We start from the raw sequence: 24,197 nt of genomic DNA, 5'->3' as shown, positions 1-24,197 counted from the left end.
TACTTGCACAGTGAACAAGCCTGTAGGAACATGTTCACACACCACCAAGAAACTTGAAGACACAAAAGAGCATAGTAAAACCAAAAACACTCAGTTTCAAAAAAATCACAGTAATCCGCAAGTGCTAGTAAAAGGATGTAAAAAACAGGGTATTTGGTTGATACTTTTTTTGCAAAACGTCCACATGGACGAAGCATGGCAAAAGTAAAAAAAAAAAAAATGTGAAGTGAAAAAAAAAATATATAAAAGTTCAAATCACCCCCCTTTCGCCCCATTCAAAATAAATCAATTAAAAAAAAATCGAACCTACACGTATTTGGTATCGCCAAGTTCAGAATCGCCCGATCTATCAATTAAAAAAAAAAATATTAAGCTGATCGCTAAACAGCGTAGCGATAAAAAAATTTGAAACGCCAGAATTATGTTTTTTTGGTCGCCGCGACATTGCATTAAAATGCAATAACGGGCGATCAAAAGAATGTATCTGCACCGAAATGGTATCATTAAAAACACCAGCTTGGCACGCAAAAAATAAGCCCTCACCTGACCCCAGATCATGAACAAAGGAGACGGTATGGGTATCGGAAAATGGTGCAATTTTTTTTTTTTTTTTTTTATGCAAGGTTTGGAATTTTTTTTGTCACCACTTAGATAAAAAATAACCTAGTCATGTTAGGTGTCTATGAACTCGTAGTGACCTGGAGAATCATAATGGCAGGTCAGTTTTAGCATTTATTGAACCTAGTAAAAAAGCCAATCAAAACACAAGTGTGGGATTGCACTTTTTTTGCAATTTCACCGCACTTGGAATTTTTTTCCCGTTTTCTAGTACACGACATGCTAAAACCAATGATGCCGTTCAAAAGTACAACTCGTCCCGCAAAAAATAAGCCCTCCCATGGCCATATTGACGGAAAAATAAAAAAGTTATGGCTCTGGGAAGAAGGGGAGCAAAAACCGAACACGGAAAAACTGAAAATCCCAAGGTCATGAAGGGGTTAATGTGCTTCATTTTGAACCACTTCTTTGTTGCCTTGGCTATATGTTTTGGGTCATTGTTTTGCTGGAAGACCCAGACACGACACATTTTAAATGTCCTGGTGGAGGGACGGAGGTTGTCACTCAGGATTTTACGGTACATGGCTCCATCCATCCTCCCATTGATGCGGTGAAGTAGTCCTGTGCCTTTAGAAGAGAAACACCCCCAAAACATAATGTTTCCACTTTCATGCTGGACAGTGGAGATGGTGTTCTTTGGGTCATAGGCAGCATTTCTCTTCCTCCAAACACAGCAAGTTGAGTTAATGCCTTTTACCTCAATTTTTGTCTCATCTGACCACAGCACCTTCTTGAGCAGGTATAATGTGTTACCAATAGTTTTCTTGGTGACTGTGGTCCAAGCTGCCTGGAGATCATTAACCAGTTCCACCCCATGTAGTTTTATGCTGATCTCTCACCTTCCTAATGATCAAGGATACCCCACAAGGTGAGATTTTGCATGGTGCCCCAGATCGATGTCGATTGACAGTCATTTTGTATTTCTTCCATTTTCTTACTATTGCACCAACAGTTTTCTCCTTCTCACCCAGCGTCTTACTTATGGTTTTGTAGCCCATTCCAGCTTTGTGCAGGTCTATGACCTTGGTCCTGACATCCTTATAAAAGCTCTTCGTTCTTGCCCATGGTGTAGAGGTTAGAGTCTGACTGAGTCTGTGGACAGAAGTCTTTTTATAAAGGTGACTGTGTAAGACAGCTGTCTTTAATGCAGGTAACGAGTTGATTAGGAGCATCTAACTAGTCTGTAGGAACCAGAACTCTTAATGGTTGGTAGGGGATCAAATACTTATTTCTCACTGCAAAATGCAAAAAAAAATTAATATAATTTATACAATGTGATTTTCTGGATTTTATTTTTGATATTCTATCTCTCAATGTTAAAATTAACCTACCCTCAAAATTATAGACTGTTCATGGCTTTGTCATTGGGCAAACTTACAAAATCAGCAAGGGATCAAATAATTATTTCCCCACTGTATCAAATCTGTATCTTCTCCCTTCGTTTCATTCCATTGCTGCTTGTGTTTCCACATGCAAATGAGAATAAGGATGATCCCTCTACATTGTGACATCCGTTCAGATACTTGTAGATACAGTGGGTATGGAAATTATTCATACCTCTTTAAATTTTTCACTTTTTGTTTCATTTCAGCCTTTTGGTAAATACAAAAAAGTTATTTTTTTTTTCACATTAATGTACACTGTGCATACCGTCTTAACTGAAAAAACAGAACTGTAGAGATTTTTGCAAATTTAATAAAAAAGATAAACTGAAGTATCACATGGTCATAAGTATTCAGACCCTTTGCTCAGACACTCATATTTAAGTTACATGCTGTCCATTTCCTTGTGATCCTCCTTGAGATGGTTCTTCTCCTTCATTGGAGTCCAGCTGTGTTGAATTAAACTGACTGGACTTGATTTGGAAAGGCAGACACCTGTCTATATAAGACCTCACCGCTCACAGTGCATATAAGACCAAATGAGAATCATGAGGTCAAAGGAATTGGCCAAGGAGCTCAGAGACGAAATCTGGCAAGGCACAGATCTGGCCAAGGTTGCAACAGAATTTCTGCAGTACTCAAGGTTCCTAAGAGCACAATGGCCTCCATTAATCCTTAAATGGAAGAAGTTTCGGACCACCAGAAGTCTTCCTAGACCTGGCCATCCAGCCAAACTAAGCAATCATGGGAGAAGATTTTTGGTAAGAGAGGTAAAGAATAGTGATGAGTGAATATACTCGTTACTTGAGATTTCTCGAGCACGCTCGGGTGTCCTCTGAGTATTTTTTATTGCCCGGAGATTTAGTTTTCATCGCCGCAGCTGAATGATTTACATCTGTTAGCCAGCAAGTACATGTGGGGGTTGCTTGGTTGCTAGGGAATTCCCACATGTAATCAAGCTGGTTTCGAGATGTAAATCATTCAGCTGAGTTGAGGAAAACTAAATCTCCGAGCACTAAAAAATACTCTGAGGTCACCCGAGCGTGCTCGGGAAATCTCGAGTAGCGACTATATTCGCTCATCACTAGTAAAGAAGAACCCCAAGATCACTGTGGCTGAACTTCAGAGATGCAGTAGGGAGATGGGAGAAAGTTCCACAAAGTCAACTATCACTGCAGCCCTCCACCAGTCGGGTTTTTATGGCAGAGTGGCTTGATGGAAGCCTCTCCTCAGTGCAAGACATATGAAAGCCTGCATAAAGTTTGCCAAAAAACACATGAAGAACTCCCAGACTATGAGAAATAAGATTCTCTGGTCTGATGAGAAAAAAATAGACCTTTTTGGTGATCATTTTAAGTGGTATGTGTGGAGAAAACCAGGCACTGCTCATCACCTGCCCAATACAATCCCAACAGTGAAACGTGGTGGCAGCATCATGCTATGGGGGGTGTTTTTCAGCTGCAGGGACAGGACAACTGGTTGTCATTGAAGGAAACATGAATGCGGCCAAGTACAGAGATATCCTGGATGAAAACCTCTTCCAGAGTTCTTTGGACCTCAGCCTTGGCCGAAGGTTCACCTTCCAACAAGACAATGACCCTAAGCACACAGCTAAAATAACAAAGGAGTGGCTTCAGAACAACTCTGTGACCATTCTTGACTGGCCCAGCCAGAGCCCTGATCTAAACCCAATTGAGCATCTCTGGTTCTGCCAGGATTTTTTACTATTTCCGGTTGTTCTCACCTTTTTTGTTTTGTACCTGTGGTATTTTGCTTGACTGTTAATTATTAATGGTTTTATATGAATTTACAATAAACTGATCTTTTTGATTGGTTACTCTGTCCGTTGTTAAAGCATTTTTCTTTGGAGCATTATAGATGGGTTAAATTGGCAATTTCGTTAGCCTACGCTTCAGGCATTCATCTTTCTCCTGATGATTTAAAAGCTTACTCTACTAGCCTAGCCTCTTGGGGCAAAAAGAGTTAATATCTTCCTTGAAGAAATTTGTAGGGGCAGGAAGTTGGTCTTCACCATCCACCTTTTTTAAATACTTTCGGATAGATTTGGTTTCTTCCGACATTTTCTTTGGAAGAAAAGTGTTTCAAGCAGTGGTCCCTTCATAAGGGCTTCTTTGTTATCGCTCTCTATGGTTCTGTCGTGGTGATTAGAAAAATTAGTATTACTTACCGTGACTTTGATTTTCCAGAGCCCACTACAGCACCTGTCCTTATTCCCTCCCTTCCATGGTTGTTGGGTTTTACTTACTATTTCCATGTTTTCACTGTGTGCTGCAGTTCTTGCTTTTTTTTAAAAGACAAATATTTGGTAGGGAGGTTAATAGGAAAGTATTGATTCTTCCCTTTTTGTACATATTTTTTCTCTACTTGACTAATTAAACTGAGGACCTCTTATGCACTGTATACCACTGAAGTTGGAAAAGAGACTCTGCCTATTAAATCTGTAGGTTTCCTGTCTTTGAGAGCAGATCCTCTCTCTGTGTAGTGCTGCCGTGGGTTCTAGAAAATTAAACTATGGGTAAGTATTATTATTCTGATGATATACTGTTGGTAAATATAAACTAATTTCTGAAGATATTGTTTTTTTGGAATAATGTTGACTACCAGTGTGGGCTTGTAAATTTTGTAACTAGCCTCAGTTTACCAGACTTTTAGAGGATGTTAGCAGTATCTGAAAGCTTTGTCATGTCAGTCCTGTTATGTCATGTCGGTCATTATGACTTAAAGATGCATTCCCATCTCTAAGATCCTATCCCAATATGTAGTAGGTGTAATAATAATATCAAATACCTCCAATTAGCAATGTAGTATAGTTTCCTCATGTGCAGGCATTGCAGAACCTTAGGTATCCATGGTTACAACCACTGATATACTGACAGCTAGTTGCTAGTCGTCGTAACCATGGATACATAAGGTCCTGCAACGCCTGCACATGAGGAAAGAGACATAGCGAATCAGAAAAACTATACTACATTTCTAATTGGAGGTATTTGCTAATATTATTGCACCTACTACATATTGGGATAGGATCTTGGAGATTGGAATTCCCCTTTAAGTTACAATCTCACTAGTGACAGTATGCATCTGCCATTATTTTTTGTAAAATGTCAGTTCTATTGGGTAAAAACTATGACAATCTGCTTTGTTTGGACATACTTCATTCATAGTTTAAGTACCCTATAAAAGCAGAGACCTATTAAAATATTTTTTTTTGCAAAATCACTGAACGTTATTTGCATAGATGCTTACTTAATTCAGTAGTAGCAATGTAATATTAAATTAAATATAAATGCTATGACAGTTGTGATGGTCAGCAGAAGCGATCGACTTACCAACTGGTGATTTACGATTCATATAGTTCATTAATATGTTAAGAAGATACCCATTTGCAAACCTGACTTAAGGGTGTACTCCTATTTTTGTTTTGATTAAATACTTAAAGGAGTTGTTAGGGCAAAATAAAACTTTGCTCCGGGGATGGGATATGTAAAAAGTAAACGCATACTCCCAGGCATCCATCTGGATCTAGCGCAGACTGCTGCATGGTCTGCACAGACACAGGAAGCTATAATGTCATCATTCTGCCAGTCACCTTACCTCTGTTGTCTGAAGTCACCCCACTGCTGCTGCCAGTCACAGACCGCAGCACTCCTTCAGTGCTGGAATGGTGACATCATCACTTGCTGCCTCTGATCAGACCATGAAGAGACCTGCAATGGATACTGATGGGTACTGGAGTTTGAGTTCAACTGAGTTGGGTATTTGCTAAATATTTAATTCCTGGGCTGTGTTTTATTTTGACAGCGCCTTTTTATTCCTCTCTCAATAAGTGATACATTTTCTCAGTTGGAAAATCACTTTTGGCAAATAATAAATTAATATTTGAACGTACCTTAAGTTTTGATGTTTTTTTTTTTTTTTTTTATATATACTTAGAGTGGACCTTCAAGACCTAAATCATGTGAAGTTCCTGGCATAAAGTAAGTGGTACATTTGAATTGCAGATGTTGTTGTTGTTGTTATAGATTTAATAAACCAAGGAAGAATGCTCTGCTCTTTTACCATGTACATTTATTACCGTATTTTCCGGCGTATAAGACAACCCCCAACTTTTCCAGTTAAAAGATAGTTTGGGATATACTCGTCGTATGACTACCCCTCTTCCAACGCACATACGGTAAAAATTAAAAGAAAAAAAACCATTTGATTTCAATATGATATATAAAGAGACCAGCAATATATAAAGTTACATTAAATCATATATAAACTCTATAGTAACTATGAATTGTTATAGCTTTTATTATTTATATTCAATAAATAATTTTTTATAAAATAACTCTGGTCCTTCGTATTCATCATTGATTTCAATATGGTAATTTTAATTCAAATTCTTATGACATGCAGGTACTTAGCAGGAAAACTGTCACTTATAAACATAAGGCTGTTTGGCATCAAACATGTATAATAAAACAGTGCTAGTGGATTAAACTTTTGCTAATTCACTCTAAAGGTGAAAGGAAGGCTAAAGGTACCGTCACACTCAGCGACGCTGCAGCGATATAGACAACGAGCCGATCGCTGCAGCGTCGCTGTTTAGGTCGCTGGGGAGCTGTCACACAGACAGCTCTCCAGCGACCAACGATCAGGGGAACGACTTCGGCAACGTTGAAACTGTCTTCAACGATGCCGAAGTCCCCCTGCAGCACCCGGGTAACCAGGGTAAATATCGGGTTACTAAGTGCAGGGCCGCGCTTAGTAACCCGATATTTACCCTGGTTACCATTGTAAAAGTAAAAAAAAAAACAGTACATACTCACCACCTGATGTCTGTCACGTCCCCCGGCGTCCACAGGGTTACGCGCTGCTGCTCAGAGCTTCCTGCACTGAATGTGTCAGGCCGGCAGTAAAGTAGAGCACAGCGGTGACATCACAGCTGTGCTCTGCTTTACGGCCGGCGCTGACACAGTCAGTGCAGGAAGTTCTCGGCAGCAGCGCGTAACCCTGTGGACGCCGGGGGACGTGACAGACATCAGAAGGTGAGTATGTAGTGGGGTTTTTTTACTTTTACAATGGTAACCCAGGTAAATATGGGGTTACTAAGCGCGGCCCTGCACTTAGTAACCCGATGTTTACCCTGGTTACAAGTCAACACATCGCTGTATCGGCGTCACACACGCCGATACAGCGATGACAGCGGGTGATGAAGCGACGAAATAAAGTTCTGGACTTCTAGCTCCGACCAGCGATATCACAGCGGGATCCAGATCGCTGCTTCGTGTCAAACACAACGAGATCGCTATCCAGGACGCTGCAACGTCACGGATCGTCGTCGTTCTCGCTGCAAAGTCGCTTAGTGTGAAGGTACCGTTAGACAATAAACCCATGGGAGCTGCCATGCTGTTTGTTTTCTAAGCTGTCAAGCACACTGGAACTGATGATGACAGGAGGAAGATAACAAACAGTAGAGAGAGAGCAAGTGTCCGGCTAGTCCCTGGCGAGTTAGCAACGCCCATCATAACTGCAAGCTACAGTATTTTTACAGGTTTTGCTGGTGTGACGGTTTCCCTTTAAAAGCCTTCATAATCCTCCTGTTCATCATCTGTTATCATAAGTACATCAATGACATCTTGTGATACATCGGTAAGGCAGTCATTGTATGGATCAAATTCCGTATCAGATGGTGTGGGCTCCGCTTCGGCTTCCTCTTGATCTTGCCACAAGTAGTCGTCCTCCATACCATCTAATGAATTTGACATGACACACTTTTTGAAAGACTTGATTACTCTTTCTGCATCAATATCATTCCAGGCTTTTATGACAAACTTGCACAAAACATCCGACCGTGGAGCATGCACTTTTCCTCCTTTTGTAAATGACTTTTCGCACTAATCATCCATTCATTCCACTGTTCTCGAATGCGATCTTTAAATGGCTTGTTTAGGCACACATCCAGTGGCCGTACCAACGATGTCAATCCTGCAGGAATAACTGCTGCATGTGTGTTTAGTCTTGCAAGCCTTTGCTTGGTGCTGGGAGTTAAATGAGCACTGAACATATCCCACACCAGTAGACTACATTTTAGAATAAGTCCACTTGGTCGCCTGCTCCATAAATTATCAAGCCATAGCTTTACCCCTTCTTCATCCATCCAGCCTTTGTCATTCTCATGTACAAAACAACCAACAGGGAACTTGAGTTTCAGCATTTTTTTTTTTTTTTTTTTTTTTTTACATATCATTGGTCTCCGTTTGGTGCCATCAGCTGTACATCCTAATGCCACTGTAAAACTGGACTTCTCCTGCCCTGTTGTTTTAATTAAAATTGTTTTGTCACCTTTTTGATAGACAGTTTTATTTCCAACCATATCAAAATTCATTGACGTTTCATCCATATTTTCAATACTACTTAGCGGATAGTCATGTTTAGTGCACTGTTGTATTACATATCGATGGAAACGATTTACTTTGCTATCAAGATCTGCAGGTAAGTTTTGGGTTTATTTTCATATTTTGCCTCATTACCATATTATGTCTTGCCATGAATTTAGTACACCAGGATACAGTGGCCTTAAAGCGCCAGAATTGGCGCATCTAATAGATGTGCCTTTTCTGGGCAGCTGCGATTTTTAGGCTGGGGGGCCAATATCCACGGCCCCTTACCAGCCTGAGAATACCAGCTCCCAGCTGTCTGCTTTAGCAAGGTTGGTTGTCAAAAATGAAGGGGACCCCAAGCCATTTTTTTTAAATTATTTATTTAACTAATTAAAAACAAAAACCCAGCCTGGGGACCCCTCTATTCTTGATAACTAGCCTTGCTGAAGCTGAGGGTTGCCCCCAGCTGTGAGTTTTGCCTGACTGGTTAGCAAAAATACAGGGGAACCCACTCTGTTTTTTTTAATTATGTATTTACAGCACAGGAGCGATGGGTACTCCCATCCGCTGCTTCTGCTCTCACTGTTGTTAGCGGCTGTATGTGTCGGATGATGGGATTTGTAGTCCCATCAGCTGACAACAGTGAGTGCTTCCGCTGTCTTTTGACAACTTGGGAACTGCGTCTCTCTGACCGGCAGGGATGATTTTACTGCCAATCAGAAGCAGTGTTTGCCACGCTGTCTTGCACATGACAGTACGACAAACACCCGGTGTTCGGGGGGGGGGGGAACTAGTTTTCAAAATGGGGTCACCTATGGGGGGTTTCCACTCTTTAAGCACATCAGGGGCTCTACAAATGCGACATGTCGTCCGCTCATGCTTCGTTAGTTTTGCATTCAAAAAGTAAAATGACGCTTCTTCCCTTCCGAGCCCTGTCGTTCACACAAACAGTAGTTTTCTCCCACATATGAGGTATCAGTGTGCACAAATTTTTTGGGGGAGAGTCCATTTTGTCTTGCTACCCTTGTGAAAACAAAAAATGGGTGTAAAGTAACATTTTTGTGAAAAAAGTTGTTCATTTTTTCCTTCCACATTCCAATAATTCCTGTAAAGTACCTAAAGGGTTAATAAACTTCTTGAATATGATTTTAAGCACCTTGAGGGGGGTGCAGTTTTTAGAATGGTGTAAATTTTGGGGTATTTTCTGTCAGAGGCCCCTCAGTCACGTCAAATTTGATCCCTAAAAAATTGTTTTTGTAAAAGTTTGTTGTAAAAATGAGAAACCGCTGGTCAACTTTTATCCCTTATAACTTCCTTTTTTTTTTTTCCAAACTGTTTTTATTAAACATTTTCAATTAAACATTTTCAACATTAGCATATTAACATACAAACATAGGTACACGGGATTACCTCCCTCTTTCCGGTATTACAGAAGCCCATTATTAAAGACGGTAGCTATTTTAGCGTTCCAATTTGCAAATTAAAGGCAAAGTACCTCTCAATCAAGATAAACATAAGGCTAAAAACATAGGATTCAACATGGAAATACAATACGAGTGGACTACCACTCTGTAACTAGATAACCCCGAATGGTGAGAGAGGGGAAGTTATAGCTGAAGAAAAAATGAAAAACAAAAAAGAGGGGGGAAGGGTCAACAAACAGATTAGGGAAAGTCGAGGGGAGGGGAGGGGGGGGGGGAACACACGGCCCCTTATAACTTCCTAATAAAAAAAAAAAACTGTTTCAAAAATTGTGCTGATGTAAAGTAGACATGTGGTAAATGTTATTTTTTTTAGTTATTTTGCATGACAGAATTCTGATTTAAGGGCATAAAAATTAACAGTAAGAAAATTTCAAAATTGTCTCCAAATTTCCGATATTTTCACAAATAAATAATAAGTCGTATTGAACAAATTTTACCTCTATCATGAAGTATATGTCACAAGAAAACTCTGTGTGAATCGCTAGGATCCGTTGAAGCGTTCCAGAGTTGTTACTAGAGATCATAGAATTATAGAGTTGGAAGGGACCTCCTGGGTCATCTGGTCTAATCCCCTGCTCAAAGCAGGATTCACTAAATCATCCCAGACAGATGTCTGTCCAGCCTCTCTCCTCCAGTACCAGTTAGTGACTTGTATTGATGAGCGAACGTTTCAAGGTTCAGCTTGATGAACGTCCTGATGTTTGCCGAACGGCTCGTTGAACATTCCCGAACCCCATTGAAATCAATGGGAGGCAAAACTAATTGCATAGATAACACCTTAAAGGGGGTGCCAAAAAGCTTCCCAAACACTTCAAATTGGATGCAGACACCATAAAAAGGGGCAACAATTGTCCCAGAGTACAAATAGTATAATTGCGATGCATGAGATTGAGCCTGGGACAGGGCTTCGACCAGGATTTTTAGCTGAGACATTGAACAGTAACAGGTGGATGAGTTACAGGGGGGTAGAACTGGTGCTCTGAGAGCCCTGCCAAATCCAGGCAATACACATGAAGGTGACCCTACTTGGAGTCCAAACATTTCCAAAAGTTAGGGGCAGACAAACAGAAAAGTGGCATCAATTGACCCACAGTGCACATTTAATAGTGGCACAGTAGCTGTCGGCCATGGGCCATGCATGAGGTATCAGGGTCTGGGCCAGCATTTAGAGCTTTTAATTTGTTTAAATTAAGGTGGGTTAGGGAACGGTGTAAGCCTGCTTTGCTGGGAGCCCTGATACCTCATGCAACATCTCAAACAGTTTTTCTGCTCAGCTACACTCAGGTGGCACAAATATCAGCTTCGTCGACTACTATTGTTATAAACATTAAAGGATAGTAACACAGGTATTTGACTGAAAGTAAGTGCAGGCCTACCAGTCTGGGAGCCATACTGCTACAGGCAACACATATGAAGGAGACCTAACTTGGAGTACATACATTTCCCAAAATTTTTGCCACACCACCACTAAAGTGTCACCAATTTCCCCAGAGTGGAAATAGTATAATTGCGCAGCGTTTTGACAGCTTCTGTTACTGGACAGGTTAATCGACTACCTTACTTTGACAGTCGCACAGCGGTATTATTGTTTAATGGTTTAGCGCCATTTATTCCATGGCTCTTTTTATGTGAAAAGGGGTATACATACTAAAAACAAGTACGATATTCTTAAGCAATATAAGTCACTGACCGGTACTGGAGGAGAAAGGACCCTGCCCGTGAGTGCTCACAGTTTACAAGGGATGGGTGAGGATGCAACTGGTGAGGGTAGGGTAGAGCTGCTTGTGCAAGTACTAGGTTCCCGTGTTAGGCGATAGTATGATATGTTGGGGTAGAGCTTTCCAGAGTAGAGGGGATGTACAGGAGAAATCTAGTATGTGATTGTGGTAAGAGGGGAGTATAAAAGGAGATCTTGTGAGGATCGGTGGTTGTGTGCAGTTAAGTACTGAGAGACTAGGTCATGTATGGAGGAAATTAATTGTGGATGGCTTTGTGTGCCGTGGTTAGGGTTTTGAACTAGGGTCTCTGGGTAATGTGCAGCCAGGGAAAGGAGTGATAGAGACACAAGGCTGGGGAATAGAGGGGGGATAGGTGGATTAATCAGGCAGCAGAGTTTAGGGTAGATTGGAGGTGTGCTAGAAGGGAGGACACAGAGCAGGAACTTGCAGTAGTCACATTTTTTTCTGTTGGATCTCGGGCCAGACAAAGTAGGATTTGAGCAACATCCAAACCCTCATCAGCAGATGTTAACCCCCCGGGGTGAAGGTGATCCTGATGAGACTCAGATACCTGAGATGCACGAGGACTGTACTGTGCTGTCAGGGCATGAAGAGGAGGAGGGTGAATCTCAGGGCGAGGAGTGGGAGAACAGAGGATTACGTTGAGGTTGTAGATCCCACTTGTTGTGAACCCAGAGGCACGCAGCTGTGTAACTCAGTAGAGGAGGTGGAGGAGGAGAAAGACGAGGTTGCATTGTGGCATCCCGCACAGACATGGAGTGATGCAACCACGACAAGAACTGCATCCTCAGTTACAACTCTGGCTGTGGCCAGCAGCGGTCTCTGGTCTGCAGTTCGAATGAGCCGCAAGGGTTGCCTAGCCTGGGACTTTTTTGAGACTGAAAAGGATGACCCAACTCACGTTATCTGCAAACTTTGTAAAATAAATAAATAAATAAATCAGTAGAGGCAAAAATTCTAATAATTTGCCTAGTACATGCATGAACCAGCACATGTGCGATCAACATGAGAGAGTCTGGGAATCTCACTGCGCAAAAATGCGGCCTAGCGGGCCTCATCAACCACCGGCGACACCACATCAACCGCATCTACTGCTTCTTCCTCCTCCATCGCTGTGGCAAGTGTTCTCACACAGGTCTCCGGCTGCAGATCTTCCACTTTACCTGCTACATTCGGAGTGCGCAAGAGCTGTTACAGAAATGGACATGCCTAATGTTTTTGACCGATCTCAGACACCAAGCACGTCACATTTTTTCTCAATACCAATTGCCCAGTCGCCATTACTTACCTGTGAAAGCTGTGCCTGCGCACATATTGCAGGCAACTTCACCCGTTCCTTGAAAAAAATGTAAGTCTGCCTGGGTGAATTTCACCATTGACACTTGGACGAGCAAGCATGGTCACTCTGGTGGCTCCAGAGGCAGGCGGGGAAGGGTCTTCTCCACAAGTCTTGGAATCCCCAAGGCTTGCAGGGTTCTTGGGGATGGAGAACCAAACCACTACACATCTGAGGGTTTAGAACTAAACTACTAGACAACAGGGGTTCGAGAACTAATCTACTAAACATCTAAGGTTGGATAACTAAACCACTACACACCAGAATATGGAGAACTAAACTACTAGACAACAGGGGTTGAAGGACTAAACCACTGCACACCAAGGGATGATGAACTAAACCGCTACACACCAAGTGATGGTGAACTAAACCACTACACACCAAGGTATCACTAGATACCATGTCTTGAAATCCCTAAGGCTTTCGGGACAAACTATATCTAACACTTCCTCCACTGCTTCTGCCTCCTCCAGTTCCGCTAGGGCCTACACCTGCGTCCTCAACATTAATGAGACACGAGTTCCAACAGTGCAGAGAGAATTCCACTTCCATACTTCTGAGCCAGAGCTCACTGTAATCAGGCGGTGTTTAAATTAATATGCCTTGGAAATCGTAGTCACTCGAGTTGTGGACAGCTATCCAGGCCGAGTTTGAGCAATGGCTGTCTCCATAGAACCTGGATGCAGGGGAAGGACATGTGCAAAAACTGTGCGAACCTGGTGGCGACCCTATGCGGGGGCAACCTCACACACTTGCCTTGCATGGCTCACGTCCTCAACCTGGTGGCACGGCAATTTCTGCAGTTTTAAAATGGCTACTAAGCTGGTTAGCGCTGATGATGCCATGATCATCATCATCACTATTCCTGTCATCTACACGCTGGAGCACGCTTTTAATTGTTAACGTGAGGAGGTGGTGGTCCCAGAGGAAAAGGAAAAAGCAGAGGAGGTTGTGGAAGGTTTAACAATATATCTAATTTCTGGACTGTCATCGCACACGTAGGAGGGGACGGAGGAAGCAAGCTTGAGTGTTATCCTGTCACCAACACACCATGGACTTGGCCTCATGGATGTGCCTGCCACATGAAGACCTTCTTGAGCACTATCTGCAACATGATGCCCGTATTTTTAGGATTAGAAATAATGTTGTTACTGGGTTGCCACTCTGTTAGATCCACAGTGCAATAGTAAATTTTGCCCCATTGAAACGGACGCACGCATGCTGGAGTATCGAAACACATTTTTAGACCATCTTAAGAGTGGTTTTGCCCAAGATAGCAGTGAGGCACACAGTGTGCATCGCAAATAAAGACTTACAACCCTGGGGATGTCGAGTCGTCAATGCCAAATCATTAGCAGCCGTGTAAGTGGCAGAAGCAATTTCTGGGAGTCATTTCACACATTTTTGTAAACCAGTCTGTGTACCAGCAGAACTGGTTACAAGTCTGACACATAGTGAACAGCTGGAGAGGATGATGCGGGAGTATTTCAAGCTCAATATCAATGGCATTGGGGGGGGGAGGGGTGGACCCTTTTGCATTTTGGTCTTCAAAAATAGAAGAGTATACTTAGCTCACCTGTCAAGCTTTGGAGGTTTTGTCATGCCGGGCAGCCAGCGTTCTGAGAATGTGTCTTCAGCGCTGCTGGTGGTGTTTTGATGGATAGGTGCATCCAGCTGTCCCCTGTAAGTGTAGACCGCCTAACTTTCATTAAGATGAAGAAGTCACGGATCTGCAATGACTTTTGCACCCCATTCGCAGACTGGGCATGCTAGGCGATGGTGTAGTTTTTAGTGTACTGCATTGATCTCACTTAATTGCAGTGTGTGACACCTTTGTCATGGCTTCTGTGCCTGCTGTTGCTGCTGATGTTACAAACTGCTTTTTGAAATGTTGAGATTCCAAGCTGTCTTCATCTGGTGGCTTGCCTGTATTGAAAGGGGTGTTGGAGCCCTCTTATACTATTTGTACTCTGGGTCAGTTGATTCCACTGTTCCTGTTGTCTGCCCCTAATTGTTGTAAATTTTTGGTCTCCAAGTTGGGTCTCTTTCATGTGTGTTGCCTGAATTTGGCAGGGCTCTTAGACCAACAGGCCTACACCTGTCACTTAGCCTGTTACTGATCAATGTTTAGAAATGCTGGCCCAAACCCTGTCCCAGGCCCTGCCCATGGATACGTGCCGTACTATTATACGATTTTTACTCTGGGTCATTTTGGTTGTCGGAAAGTTGTGACTTGGGGGGGGGGGGGGGGAAGGGGGGGATACAAGGGTCATTGGAGGAGAGGCCACTTGATGCAGCTCTTTCCATCCATTGGACCACATGCTCTTTTTGGACCTCATCTACAATGCGTAATGCTCTGCTGCTGCTAAAGAAAGAAAGTCGAGTAGCCTGTCCAGTAACACAAATTATCAGTTGTCTTTGGATAGGATTAGCCAGTGTTTGTTCAGTAGCGCTTTCAGTAACATTACCGCCTGCCCAAGTACACCTCAAACACCAAGCCTATACCTCCTTTCACCACAATCTCGCTTTTTGCCACTCATGTTGGATGTACCATTCCCCTCTTTTAACCATCTTTTTCAGAACCCTAGGCCCAGACCCATCAGTCACAGGTCAATAAATGAATAATCAATATTTATTGGCTGAGATAGTGTAGCTAGGCCACAGAATTGGCACAAATGATTTATATGTTGAAATGTGGGCTGGTTGCTCTACCACACAATTAGCACAAAGGAATTAGATGCTGAAATGTGGACTGGTGGTGATTTTGATTATAAAATGAGACCTGGTGCCTAAACTAGAGTATTAGTCCAAACGATTTGGATTATGAAATGAGGCATGATGCGTGCACCCCAATATTAGCCCAAACTATTTTGATTAATAAATATGACCACCTGAGTTCTGACTGCAACACAGTACTAGCCTAAATAATTTGGATTGGGAAATGGGGCTTTGTGCCTGCCCCCCAATATTAGCCCAAACGATTTTGATAAGTAAATCTGACCGCCTGAGTCCTGACTGCAACACTGTATTAGCCCAATCTATTTGGATTAGAAAATGTGGACTCCTGCCTGCACAACACTATTGGCACAATCTGGTTAGATGCTGTAAGGTCAATTTCACACAGGACTGGATCCTATCTAACTATGTAACAAGTTAGCTTGCAGCAGGAGCAGTCTCTCTGTTACACTGAGAAAATTGCTCCAGCAAAACATGTCGCTTTTTATATGGAGAGGGACATGTGACTGTGGCAGCCAATGACTGAAGTCCTTTTGTCTGGACATTGTGCATAGTTTCTGCTCCCTGATTGGCTGCCGGAATCTCCACAAATAAAGTTAAGTAAAGAAAAATTACAGTTGGCCGCTAGTGCCCCTCTCCCACCCCTCCCCACCCCCTCCCCTCATAAAACACGTCCTCCCCGCTCATCGTACAGCACCACTATCCTATCCAAAGTCCTAACTTTAGCATTAGTGGAAACTCGATGATTTAGTGAACTGTAACCAAACTTTGCTAACTTTGCGTAAAAATGCTTGGGAATCCGAACACAAATCCGAATGTGCTACTTTCTTGCCGACATTTAGATTGGCGAACGTTTTCAAGTTCGCTCCTCTGTAATTATTACCTCATAAAGTATTCAATTCATATTGAGTACAGAATTAAAAAATTGGCCTTGTCATGTAAGTGAAAACAGGCTTCAAGATGAAGGGGTTAAATGGTTATCAAGGTGGTCGTATCAATCACAGAATACAGTTAACATCAATTATACTGCATGGTGAATTTCATAAAAATTAAATTTTACAACGTCCTATTTAATATTTTGGAGATTTTTTGTTCATACATCATACAGAAAATAAACTAATTAAACGGAGATCAAAAAATTATATGTATCCAGATATGATACCAGTAAAAACCAAGGCTATGGAGTTGGTAAGCCAAACCTCAGACTCCTCTATATCCCTGACTCCCGACTCCACATCACTGGTCAATACTGAGCATGTACATAAAGTGCAGCACAGAGTCATCTCAACTAAAAGCCTAAATCCTTAGATCAGGAACAGAACAGACATTTATAGGACTTTTCATAACTTTCCAAAATTATGAAAAAATTACAGCACATCTTGCATTGAACTACTGTACCCAATTTTTTTATTTTCGGAGTTGGTCCATTTTATACTTACTTTAACTCCACCAAAATGGTTCCTGACTCCACAACTCCAACACCACAGCCCTGGTAGCAGGCATAGATAGACCACATCCTCTCTCTCCCTGCAGCAGCTGCAGCACTACCATCAGCAGCTACACGACTATGCCCCAATTTGATGCTCTCCTCATTGTGTCACGCACAGTGTAGGAAAGGCAAAGTGCAACACGAAGGGATAAGGGGGAGGGAACCCAAAACTAGGGAAGGGGGGAGTGGATATCCCTAGGCAGATCTAACGTCACCCTGTCTGCCCTAAGCCTCCCTATATAGGTTCTGCACCTATCGCCCAGCAGGATACCTGACCCTGGTGATAAGCCCTGCTTAGGGAAGGACAGGATGAGCACTTGTCAATCCCCACTACCACTTAAAACAGATGGGATACACAAACAAGAGGAACGCTTAGCTTGAGTAGACTGAGCGAAATACAGATTTCCACCAAACACCAAAGAGGAAGATCGCTGACTGTTATAGCTCCAAGCCTCAACAGGGAAATGGAAATATCACCGACAGCTCCCAGCAGCAAGCTGGGAGTTATAAACACCCTGCTCCATGTGTGTCAACTAGAGCTGTGGGAGGATGCCACTGGGTGCTTATGTCAGAAGGACTATGTAGGAGCAGTGGCGTATCCAGGGGTGGCAGCCGGGCATGTGCCCCGGGCGCAGCCGACAGGGCGCCAGCGGGCCGCCTGATGATGCGGCGGTCCAAGGAGGCTCCTCGTCGAGTCATACCCAGGGGTTGGCAGGGCCAGGGAGGGGGAGCGGCAGCTGTCTAATTATACTCACCTGCTCCCGGCGCGGTCCCTGCAGGTCCCTGGCTGCCCGGCGCCCCGGCTTCTTCTTGTACTGAGTGGTCACATGGTACCGCTCATTACAGTAATGAATATGCGGCTCCACCTCCCATAGGGGTGGAGCTGCATATTCATTACTGTAATGAGTGGTAACGGTGACCGCTTAGTACAGGAAGAAGCAGCAGCGCCGGGGAAGCAGGGACTGCACCGCGCCAGGAGCAGGTGAGTATAACGGGGAGGGGAGCGCAGCGCGATATTCACCTGCTCCTCGTTCCAGACGCTGCTCCGTCTTCTGCAGTGACGCTGAGGTCAGAGGGCGCGGTGACGTAGTTAGTGCGCGCCCTCTGCCTGAACGTCAGTGCTGAAGATGGAGCGGCGGCTGGAACGAGGAGCAGGTGAATATTGAAAGTGCCGGGGGCCTGAGCGACGGAGAGGTGAGTATGTGATTTTTTTTTTTTATCGCAGCAACAGCAAATGGGGCAAATATCTGTATGGGGTATCTTATGGGGCCATAACATTTGTGCAGCACTATAACGTGGCAAGTTTCTGTATAGAGCATCTATGGGGCCATAACATTTGTGCAGCACTATATAGGGCAAGTGTCTGTATGGAGCATCTATGGGGCCATAACGTTTGTGCAGCACTATATGGGGCAAGTGTCTGTATAGAGCATCTTATGGGGCCATAACGTTTGTGCAGCACTATAACGGGGCAAGTGTCTGTATGGGGCCATAACGTATGTGCAGCAATATATGGGGCAAATGTCTCTATGGAGCATCTTATGGGGCCATAATTAACGTTTCTGCAGCACTATATTGGGCAAATATCTTTATGGAGCATCTTATGGGGCCATTATTAACCTTTATGCAGGATTATATGAGGCTCCTGATTCAATATGGATATTCAAAAACACTTGACCTACTGATGTCTCAATTAATTTTACTTTTATTGGTATCTATTTTAACATTACGGGGATTCAGGAATGTACCTTGGCTTGGTCATGCAGTTTCAATAGAGCTAAGGCTCAAATGGGGGAGGTGTTGGGGGGGGGGGGGGGGGGCGCCAGACTGATCCTTTGCCTCGGGTGCAGGAAAGGCTAGATACACCTCTGGGTAGGAGTCTGCAAAACCAACGTCTGAGACCTTCTGCATCTAGATGCAGTTTTGACTATCTGCCGCCTCTTACACATCCATGACACACTGTTTTCAACCCAAAAAGGTGCAGAGTATTACACAGCCTGTATACAGAGAGACAGTGTCCAGCAGATCATTACATTGTTCTGTTTCCAGAGTTCGCCCCCCACAACAAAAACAAAACACCCACCTCAGATCATTTTATGCAGTGTTACAAAAAAGCACAGAGGGCATAAGATTTCTATAAATCCCATCCACTTTGCTGGACACTGCATTTTTGACACCGCTAATCGTGGGAATGTAGCTTGAATGGTGTTTAAACCCTTCCACCCCAAGCAATTTTTTTACTCCCCCCACCCCTCTATTTTTGCACTTGGTTTCCTCTTCCATTTCTTCCCAGAACCTTTACATTTTTATTTGTCAATATAGCCATGAGGGTTTGTTTTTTTTGCTGGTTGACTTTTATGTTTGAATGACTCCCTGCTATTTGAATCTTTTCCACGTTTTCCAGTACAGTACAAAGTGTGGCAGCAAAACTGCTTAAAAAAATGTAATCCAATAACTGATTTCTGTTTGTTTTTTACCGCATTTGTTATGCGATAAAAATTACCTGGCAATCTGATCCTCCAGGTCACTGTTTTTTTTTGTTTTTTTTTTTCGTTTGCTTTTGTATCAAATGTTTTTTTAATTGGGAGAAAAAAATGTAAATATATATATATATATATATATATATATATATATATATATATATATATATATATATATATATAAAAAAGAAACATTATTGCATTTTTTTTTGCTTGTCGTTATTTTTCAAGACCTGTAATGTTTACATTTTTGGTCCATAGCACTGTGTGAGGACCTTTTTTGCGTGTTAATCTAACGATGTTATTAATACTGTTTTGGGGAAGAAACAATGTTTCGATAGCTTCTTATTGCATTTTATGTTTTTTGATACTGGCTTTTCTATTTTTTTCTCTTTGACAATTACTGCTCTGGGTAATTAATTTGATATTTTGTTAGATTGGACTTTTACGAACATGCTATTACCAAATGTGTGTTTCTTAATTTTTTTTTTTTTTAAATTCTTAATGGTGGGGGCACATTCATCAGAGTTTCACTGTGTTTGTTAGCCCCCTCAAGGAGCATGAATCTGCAAATGGTCAATCATTTGTATGTACAGTATTGCTATGTAGCAAAAATCACAGTCTCCTATATGAAATCCAGCTACAGGCCAGACAGCATTGGAGCACCGTTATGATAGATACCGGAGACCTGGGAATTTCCGGTCACTAAAAGCTAAGGTCAGTTAGTACAGTTTGCCTCTCAGGCCGTGCGCTGTAAATGCTGCTATTGACAGTGGCATTTATCAGGTTAACACAGCCATATGCAAAGCTTTTACACTCACAGGTGTTAGATGCAGACAGTGGTTGAATAACAGGTCTATCATCTGCTGACAAAGATGCGGGCCCATCTTCTGAGCCTGTATCAAAGCCAAAGAGCCAACATTTAACACATCCGTACTTCTAACATCTGTAAAGAGTTACAAATGAACCAAAAATATTACTAGTATTCTGTTCTTTTTGCGTCTGAAAGAGTCAATGGTAAGTGATTAAAATGTCAAACGTACTACAAGATGTCACCAATGAAGACTTACAGCTTAACATTTTTAATTGGGTAAATCTATTCCGCTTAGAGTCCTAAACATTCCTAAAATGTCCAGCTACGACAAGTTCTTAGCCGTTAGGTGCTTGACACTGGTGTAGCAATCACACTTTGCTTTGTCTCCTGTAAGAACTGTGGCATTTTTGAAGCACACAAGGAGCAAACATTTACCGTAATTAGTGTTTCCAATCTCTGTAGTCTCAGTAATAATCGATATTGTATAGGGATCTAACAGCTTGGTAAGAACTGATTTGTATATAAAGCATATGCTATACAATGATTTAGCAGTTCTGTTTGAAACGTGCCATATAACATCCTGCTTGGTACTTTTTACATACACACAATTATACAATTATGAGCACGGATACCTGACAAACCAGAATAGCACAATCCAGCCTACAAAATCCTCAATAAAATGTAACATTGAAAAAGGTGAAAATTCGACTTGGAACACTTCATCCTCCCTTAGTTATGAAAGGATAAACATTCCCTTCATCCTTTGCTTTTTCCATGTTTATTGCCACGTTACAGCCCACCAGTTGCAGTTCTTAATTTTTTTTTATTTTTAAACACTTTTTTTTTTTTTTTTTTTTTTGACATGCTTCAATAGTCTCCATGGGAGGCTAGAAGCTGTCATAACTCGATCACCTCTGCTACATAGGAGCGAAGCTCAGATCACCTCTATGTAGCTGAATTACAGCATTGCTGAGAGCTCCGACCACAGGGTGGCGCTCATAGCAATCCGTCATCAACAACCATAGAGGTCTCAAGGAGAACTGTGGTTGTGATGGCAATGCACCGATGAACCCCGATCACGTGACGGGGTCAGCGGTGCGTGTATTTCCGGCCCGGTGGCCGGAAGCACTTGTTAAATGCCGCTGTCAGCGTTTGAGAGCAGCATTTACCTAGTTAATAGGCGCTAGCGGATCGCAATTCTGCTGGCGCCTATTGCGGGGACATGTCAGCTGTTACAAACAGCTGACATGTCGTGACTTTGAGGTGGGCTTACCGTTGGAACCCACCTCAAAGCGGGGGATACTGCCAGCTGACGTGCTATTCCGTCAGCTGGCAGAAAGGGGTTAAAACCCCTCCTATGAATAAATTGTTGTTCACCAAAGACAACTGTTTTTCATTGCACGTCTGTGGCATTATGTACACTGCTGCTGTTTGTTTGTTTTTATACATTGTTTAAATTCTCATATATATAAATAACACATTCCTTTAGTGAAAGATGATGATTTTAATTTGTTCTTTGTATGTGTATTTAATGTAAACTTGTCATTTTACATATTTTTCAATGTTTGTGTGAATTCTACAATACAGCTGTGTGAACCATTTTCTATGATTTTCAGTATGTAATAATAAAGATAGATAAGTTCTCTAATATATCTTATGTCTTCATTATTGAAGCATTTACCCATCAAATGAACAGGAGAACACTACAAGCCTCATACCTGCTACACATAACACAGGAGGCTCGCTACCTGACCTGACAAACATCCACTTCCCTTCTCCATTGCCAATTCCTTTAGATCCTGAGGAGTCTACATTCCCGACACTGTCAAATTCCAACAGTACTGGCAATCTTGCAACAAATTTAACTCACCTGGGTATTAGCACTGCCAGCCCAGGTAAGCCGTCATAAGTTATTTATTTATTTACCATATATGTATGCGTGTGTGTATACAGTGGTGTGAAAGAGTGTTTGCCCCCTTCCTGATTTTCTGTTTTGCATGTTTGTCACACTTAAATGTTTCAGATCACAAAACAAATGTAAATATTAGACAAAGATAACACAAGTAATCACAAAATGCAGTTTTTAAATGAAGGTCTTTATTATTAATGGAAAAAGAAATCCAAACCTACAGGGCCGTTTTTAAAAAAAACTGTGGTTTATCACATCTTTGGGAAGCTGAGTTGTGGACTTGCCCTGATTCATCAAACCAATTTTGGCAGAAATCTAACAAACTGCTGTGAAAAATCACAAAGTTTTGGTGCAACTCAGAGATGCACAAAATGTTTGCAACTTTTGGCATTTCATACCAGTTTCTCCCAGCGTTGCCAAAATGGCCGCAGCTGAGAGAAATGTGTGCGACTGGGAGCTCAGCAGGGGCATGACCCCATGGCTTGTTTAATTTATGATTAGCTGTGGCAATCTTACTCAAGTCGGGAACTGTGATGTGCCACATGTCAGACGCTCCTGCTTCATGAAGAGGCATCTGACACTACCACACCCCCTCCTAAAGACCGGCGTGAAAATCACTAGTATTGATAAATCGACACCCAAATGTTTGCATCTAACTGAAGAAAAAATGCTATCGAAAAGTTACCATATATACTTGAGTATAAGCCCGAGGCACATAATTTTGCCACGAAAATCTGGGAAAACTTATTGACTCGAGTATAAGCCAGGTATGGATTGTCCCCTCATCCCTATCCTTCTATGCATTTTCCCCTCATTCCTATCCTTGTATGCATGGCTCTTCATTCCTATCTTTGTATGCATGGTCATCTCACCCCTATCCTGGTATGAATGGTTCCTCATCCCTATCCTGGTGTGCATGGTTCCTCATCCCCATCCTGGTATGCATGGTTCCTCATCCCTATCCTGGTATGCATGGTTCCTCATCCCTATCCTGGTATGCATGGTTCCTCATCCCTATCCTGGTATGCATGGTTCCTCATCCCTATCCTGGTGTGCATGGTTCCTCATCCCTATCCTGGTATGCATGGCTCCTCATATCTGTCCTGGTATGCATGGTTCCTCATCCCTATCCTGGTATGCATGGTTCCTCATCCCTATCCTGTATGCATGGTTCCTCATCCCTATTCTGGTATGCATGGTTCCTCATCCCTATCCTGGTATGCATGGTTTCTCACCCCTATCCTGGTATGCATGGCTCCTCATATCTATCCTGGTATGCATGGTTCCTCATCCCTATCCTGGTATGCATGGTTCCTCATCCCTATCCTGGTATGCATGGTTCCTCATCCCTATTCTGGTATGCATGGTTCCTCATCCCTATCCTGGTGTGCATGGTTCCTCATCCCTATCCTGGTATGCATGGCTCCTCATATCTGTCCTGGTATGCATGGTTCCTCATCCCTATCCTGGTATGCATGGTTCCTCATCCCTATCCTGTATGCATGGTTCCTCATCCCTATTCTGGTATGCATGGTTCCTCATCCCTATCCTGGTATGCATGGTTTCTCACCCCTATCCTGGTATGCATGGCTCCTCATATCTATCCTGGTATGCATGGTTCCTCATCCCTATCCTGGTATGCATGGTTCCTCATCCCTATCCTGTATGCATGGTTCCTCATCCCTATTCTGGTATGCATGGTTCCTCATCCCTATCCTGGTATGCATGGTTTCTCACCCCTATCCTGGTATGCATGGCTCCTCATATCTATCCTGGTATGCATGGTTCCTCATCCCTATCCTGGTATGCATGGTTCCTCAT

General features: G+C 42.5%; 1 protein-coding gene across 3 annotated transcripts in view; it reads left to right on the top strand.

The window, feature by feature from the left end:
* CRTC1 (CREB regulated transcription coactivator 1) overlaps window positions 1–24,197 on the top strand; it is a 313,574-nt gene that overhangs the window by 209,362 nt on the left and 80,015 nt on the right. For all 3 annotated transcript variants that reach the window (XM_077270212.1, XM_077270202.1, XM_077270193.1), the window contains 2 exons: window positions 5,955–5,998; window positions 22,142–22,362. In XM_077270212.1, coding sequence (XP_077126327.1) covers window positions 5,955–5,998; window positions 22,142–22,362 — 265 coding nt within the window. The remainder of the gene's footprint in view (window positions 1–5,954; window positions 5,999–22,141; window positions 22,363–24,197) is intronic.

Source organism: Ranitomeya variabilis, chromosome 1, assembly GCF_051348905.1.
Source record: "Ranitomeya variabilis isolate aRanVar5 chromosome 1, aRanVar5.hap1, whole genome shotgun sequence".
In the NCBI taxonomy this organism is placed as follows: Eukaryota; Metazoa; Chordata; class Amphibia; order Anura; family Dendrobatidae; genus Ranitomeya; species Ranitomeya variabilis.
The sequence above is the reverse complement of the archived record's forward strand: the minus strand, read 5'-3'. Positions and strand labels throughout refer to the sequence as shown.